This window comes from Kwoniella dejecticola, chromosome 4 (genome assembly GCF_000512565.2).
Source record: "Kwoniella dejecticola CBS 10117 chromosome 4, complete sequence".
Classification (NCBI taxonomy): Eukaryota; Fungi; Basidiomycota; class Tremellomycetes; order Tremellales; family Cryptococcaceae; genus Kwoniella; species Kwoniella dejecticola.
In genome coordinates this window covers 1,408,206-1,423,668 of record NC_089304.1, presented here as the reverse complement: position 1 = coordinate 1,423,668, position 15,463 = coordinate 1,408,206, and the positions used below count along the sequence as shown (strand labels likewise).

At 47.5% G+C, this 15,463-nt stretch overlaps 5 protein-coding genes across 5 annotated transcripts; 3 read left to right on the top strand and 2 right to left on the bottom strand.

Annotated features, from left to right (window-relative positions):
- Positions 1-268: 268 nt before the first annotated feature.
- I303_103794 (uncharacterized protein) lies at positions 269-2,249 on the top strand (the record flags this gene model as incomplete). The annotated part of the gene is made up of 7 exons (XM_018407128.1): positions 269-476; positions 545-595; positions 688-938; positions 1,007-1,693; positions 1,778-1,856; positions 1,926-2,016; positions 2,147-2,249. 7 exons carry the CDS (start codon positions 269-271, stop codon positions 2,247-2,249), a joined length of 1,470 nt encoding a protein of 489 aa, XP_018263936.1.
- A 414-nt stretch (positions 2,250-2,663) lies between these two features.
- I303_103793 (uncharacterized protein) lies at positions 2,664-5,240 on the bottom strand (the record flags this gene model as incomplete). Its single annotated transcript, XM_065968843.1, has 10 exons — positions 2,664-2,889; positions 2,985-3,107; positions 3,200-3,274; positions 3,355-3,586; positions 3,669-3,793; positions 3,892-3,995; positions 4,076-4,244; positions 4,320-4,411; positions 4,512-4,701; positions 4,819-5,240. The coding sequence occupies 10 exons, from the start codon at positions 5,238-5,240 to the stop codon at positions 2,664-2,666; spliced, it is 1,758 nt and encodes a 585-aa protein (XP_065824915.1).
- A 1,615-nt stretch (positions 5,241-6,855) lies between these two features.
- Positions 6,856-8,972, top strand: I303_103792 (uncharacterized protein; the record flags this gene model as incomplete). Its single annotated transcript, XM_018407126.1, has 7 exons — positions 6,856-7,310; positions 7,404-7,544; positions 7,599-7,807; positions 7,874-8,052; positions 8,126-8,304; positions 8,385-8,480; positions 8,579-8,972. 7 exons carry the CDS (start codon positions 6,856-6,858, stop codon positions 8,970-8,972), a joined length of 1,653 nt encoding a protein of 550 aa, XP_018263934.1.
- Positions 8,973-9,632: 660 nt separating this feature from the next.
- On the top strand, positions 9,633-12,332 carry I303_103791 (uncharacterized protein; the record flags this gene model as incomplete). The annotated part of the gene is made up of 8 exons (XM_018407125.1): positions 9,633-10,054; positions 10,196-10,360; positions 10,505-10,645; positions 10,803-11,011; positions 11,109-11,287; positions 11,371-11,549; positions 11,642-11,737; positions 11,852-12,332. The coding sequence occupies 8 exons, from the start codon at positions 9,633-9,635 to the stop codon at positions 12,330-12,332; spliced, it is 1,872 nt and encodes a 623-aa protein (XP_018263933.1).
- Positions 12,333-13,793: 1,461 nt separating this feature from the next.
- On the bottom strand, positions 13,794-15,421 carry I303_103790 (dTDP-4-dehydrorhamnose reductase; the record flags this gene model as incomplete). Its single annotated transcript, XM_065968842.1, has 10 exons — positions 13,794-14,062; positions 14,161-14,262; positions 14,344-14,396; positions 14,467-14,598; positions 14,668-14,765; positions 14,819-14,839; positions 14,903-14,937; positions 15,081-15,191; positions 15,273-15,332; positions 15,397-15,421. The coding sequence occupies 10 exons, from the start codon at positions 15,419-15,421 to the stop codon at positions 13,794-13,796; spliced, it is 906 nt and encodes a 301-aa protein (XP_065824914.1).
- Between the last annotated feature and the right edge of the window lie 42 nt (positions 15,422-15,463).

The following is a 15,463-nucleotide window of genomic DNA, read 5'->3' as shown; positions in this document are numbered from 1 at the left end:
AGCAAATCAGTGGCAAGACGAGAATTGATGTTGCGAAGTAAGAAAGCAACAACGAAGAGAGCACAAAGAAGCTGAAGCAAGCTTAAATGGAAAACGTAAATAAGTATTAGCATCGCATCGTTGTTGTCGATCATCCCTCCACCAGACGCGTTCCCCCGTCTACCAGCTATCCTGGGTGGACAAGCTCGACATCATTCTCCGCGTTGTGGAAGATGCATCACCCGTAGAACCCGCCGAGCGCCCTCAACGAAGAGCTGGATTATCAACAATGGAGTCTCCGTCCGCCTCGACACGCTTCACGCTCCTCCCAACGTCGTATTTGGCTTCTCAGCCACCTTCATCCGAAATCACACTACAATCGTTGATCGACACTTCGGACCGTATGGCTGAGGAAGCCAGAGAGGCATTACCTTATAGCTTCGACGAGTGCACGTACGATAAAGGCTATCTCAGACAAAGTGTCTGGTCATGTCTTGGTAAGCTCATCTCGTTTTTCCGCCTCCTACAATTCATGCGTATAGGAGCTGACGAGATCTTATGATAGATTGCGGTGAGAAAGGCGTATGTTATGGATGTTCCATCTCATGTCACTCAGGTGAGTCCATACATAATGTTTCTCTTGCTCATCAGACGACGAGTGAGTAAGTGAGTATCAAAGCTGAAGACCGAAGCGGTCCTTGGTCGTAGAACATCGATTAGTGGAGCTGTGGACAAGACGATCATTCAGGTGCGACTGTCCGACAACTACGACTCAGCCTGAACCGACGCCTTCGAAGAAGCGAAGGAGATGTCAACTGTACCCGCCGGAAGCCCAACCTCAAGAAGCGAACGAGAAGAATCACTACACCCATAATTTCAAGGGCAAGTTCTGTAGATGCGGAAGAGAGTATGATGCGGAGACCGAGACCGAAGCTATGATCTGTTGTATTGCTTGCGAGGTGAGAATACCGTTTTGCCCTCATCGAGAGTGCAAGTGTAAGTACGAATGCTCAGTGTGTTACGACAGGATTGGTTCCATGAATCGTGTCTCAACCTTCGAGCTCAAAACCCCACAACAATGAGTACACAACTATCGACCGCAGGCGAAATGAACGGTACCGCGCCCCATATCGATCCCTCGTGCGCTACGGGCCCCGGAGTGGGCGTGACTTCCACCGGCACGGAGGAAGAAGACGACGATGAAGAATCTTCTGTACTTATACGGTCCGACACATACGATGGGCTGATCTGTTCCTCGTGCGTAATGAGCAACGACTTCCTGCGCAGTCAAGCAGGAAAAGAAGGATGGATGATCATCGAGCCTACCGAGAATGTCGGTTGGGCTGTACTTGGCCAAAAGAGGGAGCTTCCTCAGGGAATTAAGAAGGATAACAGCACGTGTGACGGACATGATAGTCTTAATCGCGAAAATGCGGATGGGGTTCAGACAGAAGAGGAAAATGGGAAACGTAAAGCCGAAGAAGAAGATTCCACTAATGACGAAAATGGACAAGTGTCAAAGAGACTGAGACTGGAAAAGGTTGTACCGATCCCTATCTCGGCCAACGGCGACAATACGAAGGACGCCAAATCGATCCCCGAAGAAGATTTCATCGATGGGAATGAAAAAGGGAAAATCACATGGATATGGAAAGGCAAAGGCGATATATTTTTGGGTAATGGAATCAGAGAATCCCTGAAAGATCGACTTGATGTGAGTCCGACCATTTCTTACTCGTCATCAAGATCAGCACTATGCACCTTCTAGAAACAAAGAGCTGATTCCCGATTGATCCAGGGAAAAACGATCCAATCCTTGCCGTTCCCTTTGGTCGACGACGAGATCTACGAACCTCCGACAGAAGAAGAAGGACAAGGTCAGTGCGATCGTCAGATTCGAACAAAACGGGGCAAATCAGCTGACATGATAGGCTTTGCGTGAATAGAGGAGACCATGGAGCAGGTGACCTCGAGAGTGATGACCTCTCTCCCACGTGTGCAGGCTATCGAGGCTTTACATGGCTATCAACGATTGAAGTGAGTCATGAGCCATGAGCCTCCTAATATTCTTGGTGGCCCCATGATGATTTTCTCATACCTTGAATCTCTTGGAATTCCATTTCGAGCATGTTCCCGAAATCATGCTGACGATGATCACTTCATCTAGAGATCGCCTCAATTCCATGTTGCAGGAACACGTCTCGTCCGGTCGCACAGTCAGCAAAGAAGATATCGAGGGATTGTTCGAGCAGCTCAAGGGGAGAAAATAGGCACGAGTAATTGTGTCATTCAACATATGATTGGGTCCTCGATAACTGGCTGAAGGGTCATCGTCATCAGTTGTATATATGTGTATATTGTATGAGGCATGAAGAATGCTCGCGGACTTTGGAGCGAGGAATTTCGTTGTAAATATGGTCAATCCACTGTGATAATCTGAATGTTCATGCATGTAGTGTATTGTCTATATAACCTGAGACATGTATACAGTAAAATCTATGATATTGTGTATTGGTGTATTGCACTTCAAGCCAGAATTTCCATGTCTCTGGCTCGCAATCAGGTCAGATCTCGGGGTTGGTACTCGTTCTCATCAAGAAACAGCTTCGGGGTTTCCCATCAGCCATCCATCCGTTCCAAAGAAGAAGATCCGTTCTCTTCACTAGCCCTGGGATGTGAGCTTTCTAATCCTTCGAAGGGAAGACAGGCGGTATATTAGGTATTCTACCCGCTTCTAACGGTTTCTTGCACCTGTTCAACTCATAACATCTTTCCCTCGCACCCTTTTTCAGCCGGGGTATTTTCCCGGCATTGTTATCTCTTACGTCCTGGAACATCAATTTCAAGTCCCTTTGCAGGTATTTGGAGAGTTGCGAGAGTGTATAAGTCAATTTCATATCTTCCGGTATACTACTCAGTAACAAGGATCAATGCTTCAATATCAACAAAAGTTCACGTTGACGCTTTTGATTGGAAAAAAGCAACTGGGTGTATCCACGACTCACTATCGCTCTATCGAGGTAGACATTGCTTTCCTAACGGCGGTTTCCAAGTCTGTATAATTGTGCGCGTAGTATTTGTATACCCATGGTTCACCCAATGCAATAGCTGGACCATGCTGAGACCAACTGACATGCCGACAATTCTCCTTCAGCTCGTACCCACTGCAAAAAAGGCCGAATCCAGTCAAGGCAAGTAGGAAAAGTTAGGTCCAACTTACCTGGAGTAAAGCCACCATCCGTCCATCCTGTATTTCTCCTGGAAATGCGGTATCACCACAGGAGTCGCTTGACATCTATGTATCACCTCCTCCCAGTCAACCGCGCCTCTCTTTCGGATGTCGGACACCTCGACAGCTGGGAGACATTGACTCACAGAGAAGTGTATATACTTGGACTGATAGGTGGTGCACCCATCCCCACTAAAGCCTTCACACTGCCTACCAATTCAGTGTAGTTCTCCCTACTTTGTTTGCCCATCGTCACCAAGCCCTCGGGAAGGGGCTTGCCTTCTTCTACCTCGACAGTAGAGAGAAGCTCAAAATCGGGCACTTGTGACAAGTTCGTCCAGAATTCTGGAGGTGAAACATGGGGGTAATGAAAGTATGCTACAGATGAGATCACAGTCAGTCAGATTGTCAGAAATCGTCGGGCCAGCTGAAAAACCTGGAGATTTCGATGCAAACTTACACGATCGCTTAGCCAGTATAAGGGCGGCATTTTCTCTTTCTTCGTGAGATTTGATAGGCATTTTCAGACAGTAATCTTCAATGGAGTATGGTAAGTGGTAATGACCTCCGGGTAAAGGCCATGGTCTGCATTGATACGGGATGTCAGCTGTTATGCTCCTCCGTGTTTCGGGTTACTTGTTAAGCAAGTGGTATCGCTAAATTGCGTGAAGGAGCACACCCACGTAGCAATCCATTCCTGCCCTAATGGGTGATAACTCCAAGGTCCATCTTCAGTCAGTCCCCACCAATATTTGTTGTTGGACATTTCTCTTGGCCTCGCTCCCCACTATCGTGTAAATTCCGGCTAACATGAGCTGGATGCTTTTCCTCCCTTCCCTTGCTCCGTCTGAAATACATAAGACTCACATAGTCAACGATTCCCAGAGCCCAGATCGGAATAACACCTCTCTCTTCGTCTGGCACACCGACAGAAAGGTCTTCTCCGTCTTCAGGTGGAACATAGTGCGCTTTCGCTATACAGCGAGGATCTGTGATGCAAGTGACGGTATCGAGATCACTATTCCATATCAGGTGGCTACAGCCGTTGCAGGGCATCAACAAACAGCTCGCTTGTTTTGTCTATTCCGAGACTGCAAGGACTACAACTTACTAGACGTCAGGCATCATTTCGGCCACTTCTACCCAGTTCAAGTATGGTCCAACGGCGATGAAAGAGTATCCGAGCATCTTCAGTTGTTTTGTCTAGAAACAAAGATCAAAGATCGAGATAGAAGCAATCAGCAACGCAGTAACTAACTCTATTAGGGTTTCATTCTCGAATGACCGCCTCTATGTCACTCACGATAGAGCTTTGCCATATGACCTCGCCGGTAGTCGCCCCCGTTATGACTTCAGCGGTGTACCACCAGCCGGAGAGAATGAGAGGCTTCTCATGGCACAGTCTCCAGTCTGGATCTGAAACGGGCAAGAAGCACATTGAGATATTTCGAAGGGTTTCGCGATTATGGATGAGAGTGAAATACCAATGATCGCTAAAATACGTTCAGTCTCGTCAGCTCGCACTCCAACAGGGATTCGCTTCTCTCATTCATTAGGACTGGACCCCGTCGGAGGACGAGTGGGGGAAATGGACACTGTAGATCACTCACTGTTCAGCTTTGTCCTCCCTGTCCAGCACCCTCATAGTCTGTCTGTACTGCCTAGCTTTCAAGCAGTTCGGCGGATCGTTGTCCTCACTCAGCGTGTGATTCCAGCCTCTACATTCCTTCTTCTCCTTCGGATGCTCATTAGCATCAGCATCAGCCAGCCAACCTTTCAGCGTTCCTCCTATCATCGTATCATCCGACCAACCCTCGGCTAAGCTTTGCGCTTTATCGCTCGACCATTCTTTCAGCCTATCGAGGTGTTCGAGGGAGTTTTGTTGTACGTTCGGATTCAAGCTCAACAGTAAGAAAGAGAGTACGAATAGGCCTATGACCAGGAAAGACAAATTTCGTTTCTGCGAGAACGTCCTTGAGATTGGTTTGGGTGCAAGGGTCGGGGAGGAGGGTGTCCATCTGAGAGAGACCATTTTTCGCTTGTTGTGATATAGATGATGTGTTTGACGACGAGGATGGGGGAGATATCCGAAGCAGCTTCTACGATAAGATCGTTGATTTTTGTTTTTTGGGTTTGGATTGCGCTGAGAAGGATGAGAGTGGGTGTGCTTGAGGGAAGGCGGTGCTTCGTACTAAGGCTGGGAACAGGACTGATCGTCCTCTGTTGGCGATACGTTTTGTCGCTCTTTTCGTGACTTCCAGACTAGATATCTTGATATACAATTTTCGTTCGAATTTTGAGGTCAACAGGTTCCCTTTATCCTGTCGATGATGACTGTAAGTATGGTAAAGCACGCATAATGAGCGTTATCGAGGGGTCTCAGAGGATCTTAGCGGAACCGAACAAAAGAAGTCGGCAGTGATGGAAAGTAAGCAATCAAAGGTATGTGGAGCAGCGCAAGAGGCGATAACACCATTGAATGATGATCAAAGTCAGGAAGATGGAGGATCTGTTATTCGCTTCCATTCTGTCAATCAATATGCACGTCCCTCTGACCACCAACCACCAAACACCCGAATGTTATGGTGACACTCTGTCATATGCATATTGATGATGCTCTGAAAATGCGCTTCAACGTTTCAGATTTGTGTGTTAGCGGCTTTGTCTTTTTGATGACTGACCCGTGCGCAAAGGCCACTTGGGATTTAGGGTTCTAGGTTCATACCGAACCTCCCGCTGAAGGTCAGTGCGTTGTTTAGTATGAATCTAATCAACTTGTTTGTGTACATCGGTCTTCTTCCGAGGAGTGTCATCGCAGAACCAGAACCTCGATCTTCGTTGCTGCTTCACCTTTTTTTTGAATGCTGGGGTCAAGATATTGCGAGGCTTACTGAAGATGGACTCGTGACGACTCACCGCTTGATCACTCACCGACTCTTGCCGCCTTTGGACTGATTGATGACACGAAAACACTCGTTGATCCGCTCGCGCGGACTTTCCGACCACCTCTGACGTTGATTCGATAAGGTTGCGAGTCCATCTCGTCCAACAGTATATATGTAAATATCCGTCAATGAGCTACTAATCAGCTCTGATGTCCAGCTCAACCACCGCGAAGTTGACTGGATGATGGAACAATTCAATATTCTTGCAACTGTCTTTTGGCGAGTTTAGCGCAACGCGTTCTGTGCCATGGTCCGGCCGAGGCTCCGCCGGACATGTGCGACTCATCTGGGAATAATTGATCAGCCAGAGGCTAAGAAAAACAAAAATAGAAAAACCCGAAAAGCTAAATACCAGGATCATTCGATTACTTCTTCATAACTCCTTCTGTCCTGTCATATGTGTATATATCTATATAATACCATCGTTCTCTGTGTATATCTCGTCGAAGCTCTCTAGTCATATACGCGTCCTGCGCGAAGTAGGAAATCCACTTGGACCAGAATCCGGGAAAAGCTGCAAATAAACACCAATCACAAATACAACTTATAGATATGTCCGATAATATCGGATCCCACTCTATACCACCATCTAGCTCTGCAACCCTCTCAAACAATGGCATTGACACTCATCATGAATTAGATGGACAACACACTCACTATATACCGACTCTGGAACAAGGACACACCTCCATCTCACCAGAAATGACCACAAAACCTCTACCTACCCCGGGAGGCGGCGACGCAGAAGTAGATCTGAATAGGACATTGTCGACTGTACCCATCGACGAGTCAGATGTTCCGCCAATCACATCGACTCCTTTGTCTAAGACAAGGTTATTTCTGGTGGCGGCCACAGTAACATTTACGATGTGCATGTCGGCTGCAGGAGGACAAACCTTGAATATCGGTCTACCAACCATTCAGACTGACCTCAAGATGACAGACTCAGATTTGCAGTGGATCGCATCTGCCTACGCACTTACCAATGGGTGTTTCTTATTACTGAGTGGAAGGCTGGCGGATGTACACGGGAGGAAGCTTGTTTTTGTGACTGGAGTATTATGGTATGCGCTCTGGACGTTAATCGGGGGGTTCATGAAGAACGGTGCAGGGTTGGTGGTTACTCGTGCACTTGCGGGTTGTGGTGCTGCTATGTCGTGAGTTCTGGATGGACTCAAGAGGACAAGTTTGTTCAAGCAAGTCAGTGTAACAGAGGCTGACTGACTGTCTTCTGATCTGTGATTCGGTAGAACCCCAAGTGCAGTCGGTATAATAGCGGAAAACTTTACTGGTAAAGCGCGATCGACGGCTTTTGCCTGTTTCTCAGCTGGAGCACCTGTCGGCGGAGCTATCGGTCTCATCGTCGGTGGAGTCTTCGTGTCTTATGTCAGGTGAGTTCTCAGTCCACTGTGAATCTTCATGAGCTGATTGTTGTATATTTGCAGTAACACCTGGCGGGGAGCACTGTTCTTGCTTGCCGGAATGGCTTTTGCCATTGCCGTAGTATCGCTGTGGACGATCCCATCAGACATCCCTCACTCAGAAGACAAGAGAGTAGATTGGATAGGTGCCGCATTGGTGACTGTGGGATTGATTTTGCTGCAGTTCACTATTAGTGCAGGGGAGACCGCTTCGAACGGCTGGAAGACCCCATGTAAGCCTACGGAAAACCAAATCCTGCGATGAGGGGCAGAGCTGATATATGGGGCTGGGGCGGCAGATATAATATCGCTTCTTATCGTCGGGGTTTTGCTGGTCGTTGCCTTTTTCCTTTGGGAAAGACATTTGATTAACAACACCTCTCGACCGCCCCTAATGAGACTGCAGCTATGGACGAGAGCGAAAGGTAGATTGGCTTCGGTCTACTTTATCGGTTTTATAGCATGGATGGGTTTTGTTGTAAGTACAGCTTCTTCTGAGAACAAGTATGATCTGCGGTGGGTACTAATACGGCGAAATTTTCATTATTCAGTCGCTATTCTACCATGCTACTCTGTATTTCCAGCAAGTACAAGAGACAGGTCCGATCGGCGCGATGCTCCGATTCTTACCTACATCGGTATCCGGAGTCCTGTGCAATGTCGTTGTAGCTTTCTTGATTAGCAAAGTCCCGACTCAATGGCTGGTTTGCGTAGGACTGATTGCCACTGGGTGAGTTCAGCTCCTTAGCCATGAGTAATCACAGTCATCAAACTGACTGACACCGAATTCTTGTTTTCAACGTAATGCAGAATGGGCAATGTCTGTTTCGCTTTATCATGGCAAGATACCAATTACTGGAGGCTACCATTCAACGGCATGTGGCTTTCAGTCATGGGCGCGGATTTGTGCGTTTTACTTCCTTCCTTCTTTCTTCCTGTTCCCTCCTGCCCTTTGTCACGCGTAAGAGCGATGCTGATCTGCTATTTTTTGGTGTCCGACACAGCTTGATGGCAACAGGTCTAATCTTCGTAGCGGCTTTATCATTACCAGACGAACATTCTGTCGCTGGCGCCCTCTTCCAAACGCTCATTCAACTCGGCGGATCATTCGGTTTGGCGATTACTACTGTCATCTCGGATGTGCAATTCCAGAAAGCTATCAGTATAGGAAAGACATATAAAGAAGCTCTGTTATTGGGTTATCACGCTGCGTTCTGGTTAGGAGCAGCTACCAGCTTCTTGGCGCTCTTCATTGCGCTCATAGCTCTCAGAGGAATGGGCACGATAGGCAGAGGAGTGACCAAGAATAAGAAGGTCCAAGTTGAGCTTGAGCCTTCGATTGCTGGGGAAGGAACAGAAATGCAAAAGGCCAAAGAAGGCAAGAGTAGTTTAGTATAGTATAGCATAATTCGTTGGATCTGCCTTGGGTCACGCACAGTTTGGGACATTCATGTACAGCATCATATTGATAAGACTGTAATATGATAATATCTTGCATATTCCATGCATACGTGCACTACTGTACGTGCCCTCATATGCTTGACTCGGTAAAGCTCTAATGCATTTTGACTCCACCCAGATCGCAGTGAACAGATCTGATCTGGGCTCCGGATTCGCGGAATACCCGCACCCGCATGACCATGATCTTTCAGTCAAGTTAGTCATTTATTGCTTGATTGGGATGAGTCGATAGCCGAGTTACTCGTGACATTTAAGCGCATCGATAATCTTATTTGATCTGGGCGTGTAAAGTACATACACTGCTTCACACATATACCCGCCTGCTCATGTCATAACGATTCTTTGGCCCAACATACGTCTGGTCTTCTGTACAATTTGCGCATCCCCATCAAATCTGATCGAGTTACCCACTCTTTCTCGCGTGTTTCCACTGCCCAAGGACTTGAATCGTTTCAGACTGTCACCTCGACCCCTTCGGCAGACGGAAAAAAAGTTTGAAACCAGAGCACCTTTCGGTCAAATCCGACTTCGTTTTCGTCTCGATCGACCAATTGTTACACTCTTCTCTCGCAGAACGATTGTTTCGCAGTCCATCAGATGAGCATACGCTCTTCTGCCCATCTGCGCAACTCATCAACAGGCGATTACACCCAGAGTCAGGATGAAGATATAGCATTCATACCTGCTTCTACGCCGCACGGTTCTACGCCAGCTCGGCGGGAGTCACCAGTAGGACAATATGAAGTTGAAGATTCACCTATAGGAAAGACGACTTCAAGATGCCACTCCCCGTCCCTTCCCTTGCCCATCGATGCGAATGATACGCCCCCACCGAGTGTGCCGGAACTGAGCAAAGCCAGACAAGTGGTCATCGCTATCACGTTGATGCTGTTGACTCTCATGTCCGCTTCCGGAGCTCAAGCTCTCAACATCGGATTACCTGCTATCCAGAAAGACCTGGGGATGAGGGATGTTGATTTGCAGTGGATCAGTAGTGCCTATCAGCTTACCAATGGATGGTGAGTTGGTCCGCATCCTTGATTCAAATTCGACGACTCGTTCCCACCATCGAGCTCTACGGATGCCATCCCGTCCATTGTCTTCCCTCCCTTCTTCCCGCGACGGCTGATGAATCGACTTGACATGACGGTCTACTCTAGTCTGCTGTTGATCAGTGGTAGACTGGCAGACGTATACGGACGCAAGTTGCTGCTTCTCATAGGCATGTTCTGGTTCGCCCTTTGGAGTCTGCTGGGTGGATTCATGCAGGATGGAGTGGGGCTGGTGATTTCTAGAGCAATGACGGGTCTGGGTGCTGCTATGGCGTGAGTCGGGCATAGCGCTAATTATCTTCAGCCAGATTCGAATCGTCTCAACTCAATCAAGGGGAATCCGCGTTACGGCCCTCCCACCATCATGTCACTGCGATGTTGTTTATGTGTGCTAATGTATCTACTGATGAGGTTCAGGATGCCAAGCGCAACCGGGATTATAGCGCACACTTACACGGGCAGAGCAAGGCAAATCGCATTCGCATGTTATGGAGCAGGTGCGGCTGTTGGCGGTGCGCTGGGCTTGATCATTGGCGGTATATTCGTATCTTTCGTCAAGTGAGTAATATTTGATTCGACTTTCCAACCTCCATTTTCCCTTTCTCAAAGCCATCAATTAATGTCCGACAGTGTACTGCCTCATGTGCAACCTTCGACACGACTGGGGAATTGATCTGATACTGATACTGATATGCTGTGATATGACGTTGATCAGACACACTTGGCGATCCGCATTGTGGTTCTTGTCAGGGCTGGGATTCGCAGCTGCCATCGCGGCATACCTCGTCATACCGTGGGACGGGTCGCATACGGAGGACAAAAGTCTAGATTGGCCAGGGGCGATGCTAGTCACTTCTGGTCTCGTGCTTATTCAGTATGTAATTAGTGCTGGACAATCTGCTCCGTATGGCTGGAAAACAAGTTGTAAGCTTCAAACCTCGTCTCCACAGCTAAGCTAAAAGATCAGCTCGTTCGTCTTCATGAAAATTAAGCAACTGACAAAACGATATTCATGTGATAGATATCATCGTTTTCATCATACTGGGGATACTTCTACTTGTCGGCTTCTTCCTCTGGGAGAAACGGGTGATCGACAAAGGCAATAAACCTCCTTTAATGAGATTACAACTCTGGACAAGATCCAATGGGAGATTGTCAGCTGTCTACTTTATAGGCTTTGCAGCTTGGCTGTCATTCTGCGTAGGTCTGTCTCCCTTAACTCCGGTATACTCATCATTGAGCGGCAGGCACACAGCTGATTATAAGTCGTTGCGTTGCAACAGTCAATCCTGTATTATGGAACCCTGTTTTTCCAGGAAGTTCAAATGACTGGACCGATTGGTGCGATGCTCCGATTCTTGCCGTCTGAAGTTGGAGGCCTAGTCTGTAATGTCCTAGTTGGCCTTTTGATCCATCGTATACCTGCTCAGTGGATCGTGTGCACCGGTCTTCTCTCAGTCGGGTGAGTGGCGTAGCCTCTGGGGTTTTTCCGCAACTCGACCAATGACAAGCGACACTCAAATGACTGACGCCCACTTGTCCTGCCGACAACAGCCTCGGAAATATGTGTTTCGCCTTATCGGACAAGACCACGAATTACTGGGTTTTGCCATTCCATGGAATGTGGTTATCTTCAGCCGGGGCAGATTTGTGCGTTATTCATTTCCCATTTTCCGTTGCCCTCTCCCCGTGCGCCATTCTGGCCCTTGCAAATGGAGGACACCTTATCGTGGAATGATATGCTGATGTTCGACTGAGCCGCAGTGTCTTTGCACCAGGCTTGATCTTCGTTTCATTGCTTTCGTTACCTGATGAACATTCAGTCGCAGGAGCGTTATTCCAAACCTTATTACGACTCGGCGGGTCCATGGGATTAGCTATAACTTCTGTGATCTTCGAATCAATCAAGACTAAATCGTATAACGATGGACAGGGCGATAGTGCGGATGAGAGTTATTTGAAGGGACTCAAAGCTGCTTTTTGGCTTAGTGCCGCTGTAGCGTGGCTTGGTCTGCTGGTAGGGCTGGTGGCGTTGAATGGACTGGGGATTTTAGGGAATATAAAGCAGAATGATGGGAAAGCGGACAATGAGAAGAAGGGGAAAGATGAACATAACGACAGAGGCAATCACCGAGAGAGAGTTGAGTCTGAGTCTCTTTCTCAGTCTCAGTCTCACACGAATAGTATGGAATTGACTGAGCGAGGTCATACACCTACCAAGGACAGGGATCGAGCGGGACCCTGAAAAATACTCAGATCCAACGGTACTGCAGTGGTTGCCAATTCATAATTGGGATATGTAGGCAATAAAAGTATAATATGGAAATGTTCTAGGTATCATGTACTCGTATTGATATAACGCATGAAGCACACTCAATAAGCATATGAAATAATGCATGCTAGATTAACGAAACACTTGTACACATCATGGCCCCGTCCCGCCTTCAAACGCCTTCTCCGCTCGGCAAGACTATGTAGATTTCACATAAGATGGTAAGCAGTAGTCATCGTATCTTGGCTCGGACGAAAAGTCCGAGGTGTCTTTGGACGTGTCAACCTTCTACCACTGAGGCTTGTTGGGTAGATCACCCGGTACAGGTCTTGGAAAAGATGGGATTGTAGGTTCCACGAAAGGCGGTGATTCTCCGGGCTGTCTCATTATGATGATGATGAAGATGTCGTTCTGTTTCCTTGTCTTGCCGTACTACTGGTGTACCGGTGTACTGGTGTGAATGAGGAGGGAGGGCAACAGCGTTGTATGGTCTGTTGTGGTTGTGGTTGTGTGAGAGCAAGACGTGATGTTGTGTTTGTAGCCGTGATTGGGGAATATTGGTTTTGTGTTGTGAATCTGATTTGATCGGGTGAAAATTGGGTAATAAGGATGATCAGACAAGACGTCTTCTGATGTCTGCGAGTACTGTATTTGGGCTAAGTTGTTGATTTTGTCGATTTAGTGGTGAGTCTAGGACACATCGAAGGAACTCCTTTGATGTCCGTTCGAGCTCAGTCCAAACGCGTACGACACTGACAATGACAATGACGATGACGAACAGTTTTACGATGACGAGCTTGCCGAGTCGCTCTTTTGATTATCGCTTGTTGTGTGTTGCTTACCTTTGTCGTATCGCTCGGCTCGCAACAGAATTCCAGTCTGAGAGTCGATGTGACGAGAAGCTAGTGATCAGAAATCAGTGGCAAAATTGGTATACTTCGTCAGTATAAGATTGATATTTTGCATCCTTATCATCCTTATACTTATCCTTATCATAATACTCCCGTCCGCATTGGCTCGTAACCCCCCAAGGACACGCCACAGCACAACAAAACGCTACCACAACTCCGTGTTCGCCACGCAGATTTGGACGTGAGTTTCCTATATTAGTGTTCAGCCTTGAAGTACGTATGTCTGCGTGCAAATGGTTGAGACTGACACAGCGTACTTGTATTCGCGAAACAGCCTCAACATCAGTGTCAGCGCCAAGGTCGCCAACAACGTCAGCTTCAACGATAAGACGTTAACAGCAAACATTGCCAATGCAATTACCCCCTCATAGACCGGGACACGGTCTCCCCCCTCCTAATCCACCTCCATTCGTAGACCCCGATGAACCAGGTGTGCACTGATTTCCTCCAAATATAACGCGGTTCAGTACAGTATGTCATTTTACTGTATCTCTTATTCATATATTCCCATAATCCGGGTTATCTACTTGCTCTGGGCGATATAATCTCTCCACCATTCATCGAAGCTCTTCTTCTCTCCCACATCTACACCTAGGTCCCTGAGCGCAATCGTTGATAATTGCGTATTCTCAGGTCGGGGAGTCGCGTCAGGACCCGGTTTATTAGTGTCTTGGATGACATGTTCGATGGGGAGGTTTAGGTGTTTGGCGATTATTACTGTCATATCGTATTTTGTCAAAGCCGGAGAAGGGGTCGCGTAATGCAGGACTGGTGGTAGAGGCTTATCCAAATCTATGACGGTGCAGATGTAGTCAGTCATACGAGCCATGAGCTCAAGCAGAACATGCTTTTTGCGTTATGAAGCAGCATTGAGTGCATAGAACACTCACGAGAAAGGTCGTATAATACTCTTCCAACATCTTCTACGTTCGTAGGGAATCGCACTTGATATGCGTCCATCTTGTACTGCTTCCCTGATTGATCTTGGACGACTGCATCCAGGAGGAGGGAAGGATCGTTCACGACGTGAGCTGAAGCCTCTGACCATAGTGGATGAGCTGCCTACAACCTACCGTCTCTCAGAATATTGACAGCCGATTCCGCATTGTACTCCGTTGAACCGTATCTGCGTGGCGCACTCGTCAGTGAATCTTCATATGCACCTGCTAAATTCCTCATTGACTCGAATAGCTCACAAGATAGGGACTCTCAAAACAGTAACACTTGCTCCTTTTTCCCTTTCGGCCAAAACAGCCTTTTCACCCTCGAGCTTCTGTCGACCGTACATCTGCAAAGGATCAGGCTGATCTCCAACTTCATAAGGTGGCCTACAAGATTGACGATTAATCAGCCTTGTTCTGATCAGCTGTAAGCTGTAAGACATAGTCAGAGCTTACTTCTTGCCGTTGAAGACATAGTCCGTTGAGATGTAAATTAAAAGGAATTTCCGTTGATTCGCTAAAGCGGCTAAATGTGCTGGGACATCTGCGTTGATCTGAGCAAGGCTGTCAACTTCTGAGGAACCAATTCAGGCAGTTCTGAACTGACCTTCGCTGCTTTCTCTGGGTCCTGTTATAGCGATCATGTCAGTGCGCTATGATTGATAGATTAATATGCATCATGAGAACTCACCGCTTCAGCTACATCAGGCCGCCTTTCCGCTGCGCCTGTGATTGATATATATCAGCTTAAATGAATCGGCAAAATAGTAGTGGACAGCTGACATACAATGTACGACCACTATAATGAGCTAGTCAGTCAGTCTTCTTGCTTCAACTCAAAGCACTGGATCTTACAAAGGATAACTCACCATCTATTTGGGCTTGAGTTCCGAAAAATCCATTGACCGCCTCCACGTCCATAAGATCGAGTTTAGTGTAGGTTGGGTCTTTCTTCGCTCGGCTATTCGCAAGCTTTATGACTGGGCACAAGGCATCAGGTCAACGACGAGTTCCCTCCATCAACCTCCTCAGCCATTTCCATCTTGAAGGAGTAAACATACCTTCGTCGCCGGCATCTTGGAAGTGGTGAACAACCGCTCGGCCGAGCAAGCCTGAGGCGCCTGTGCATTGCATAACACGTTAATCAGCGACGAGCTCCCTTGAGATAGATGGCTGGATATATACCTGTCACTACGATTGTCTTTCCCATTATGAGTTGTGATCCTTTTGTCTGATCTGTCTATCTTGTATA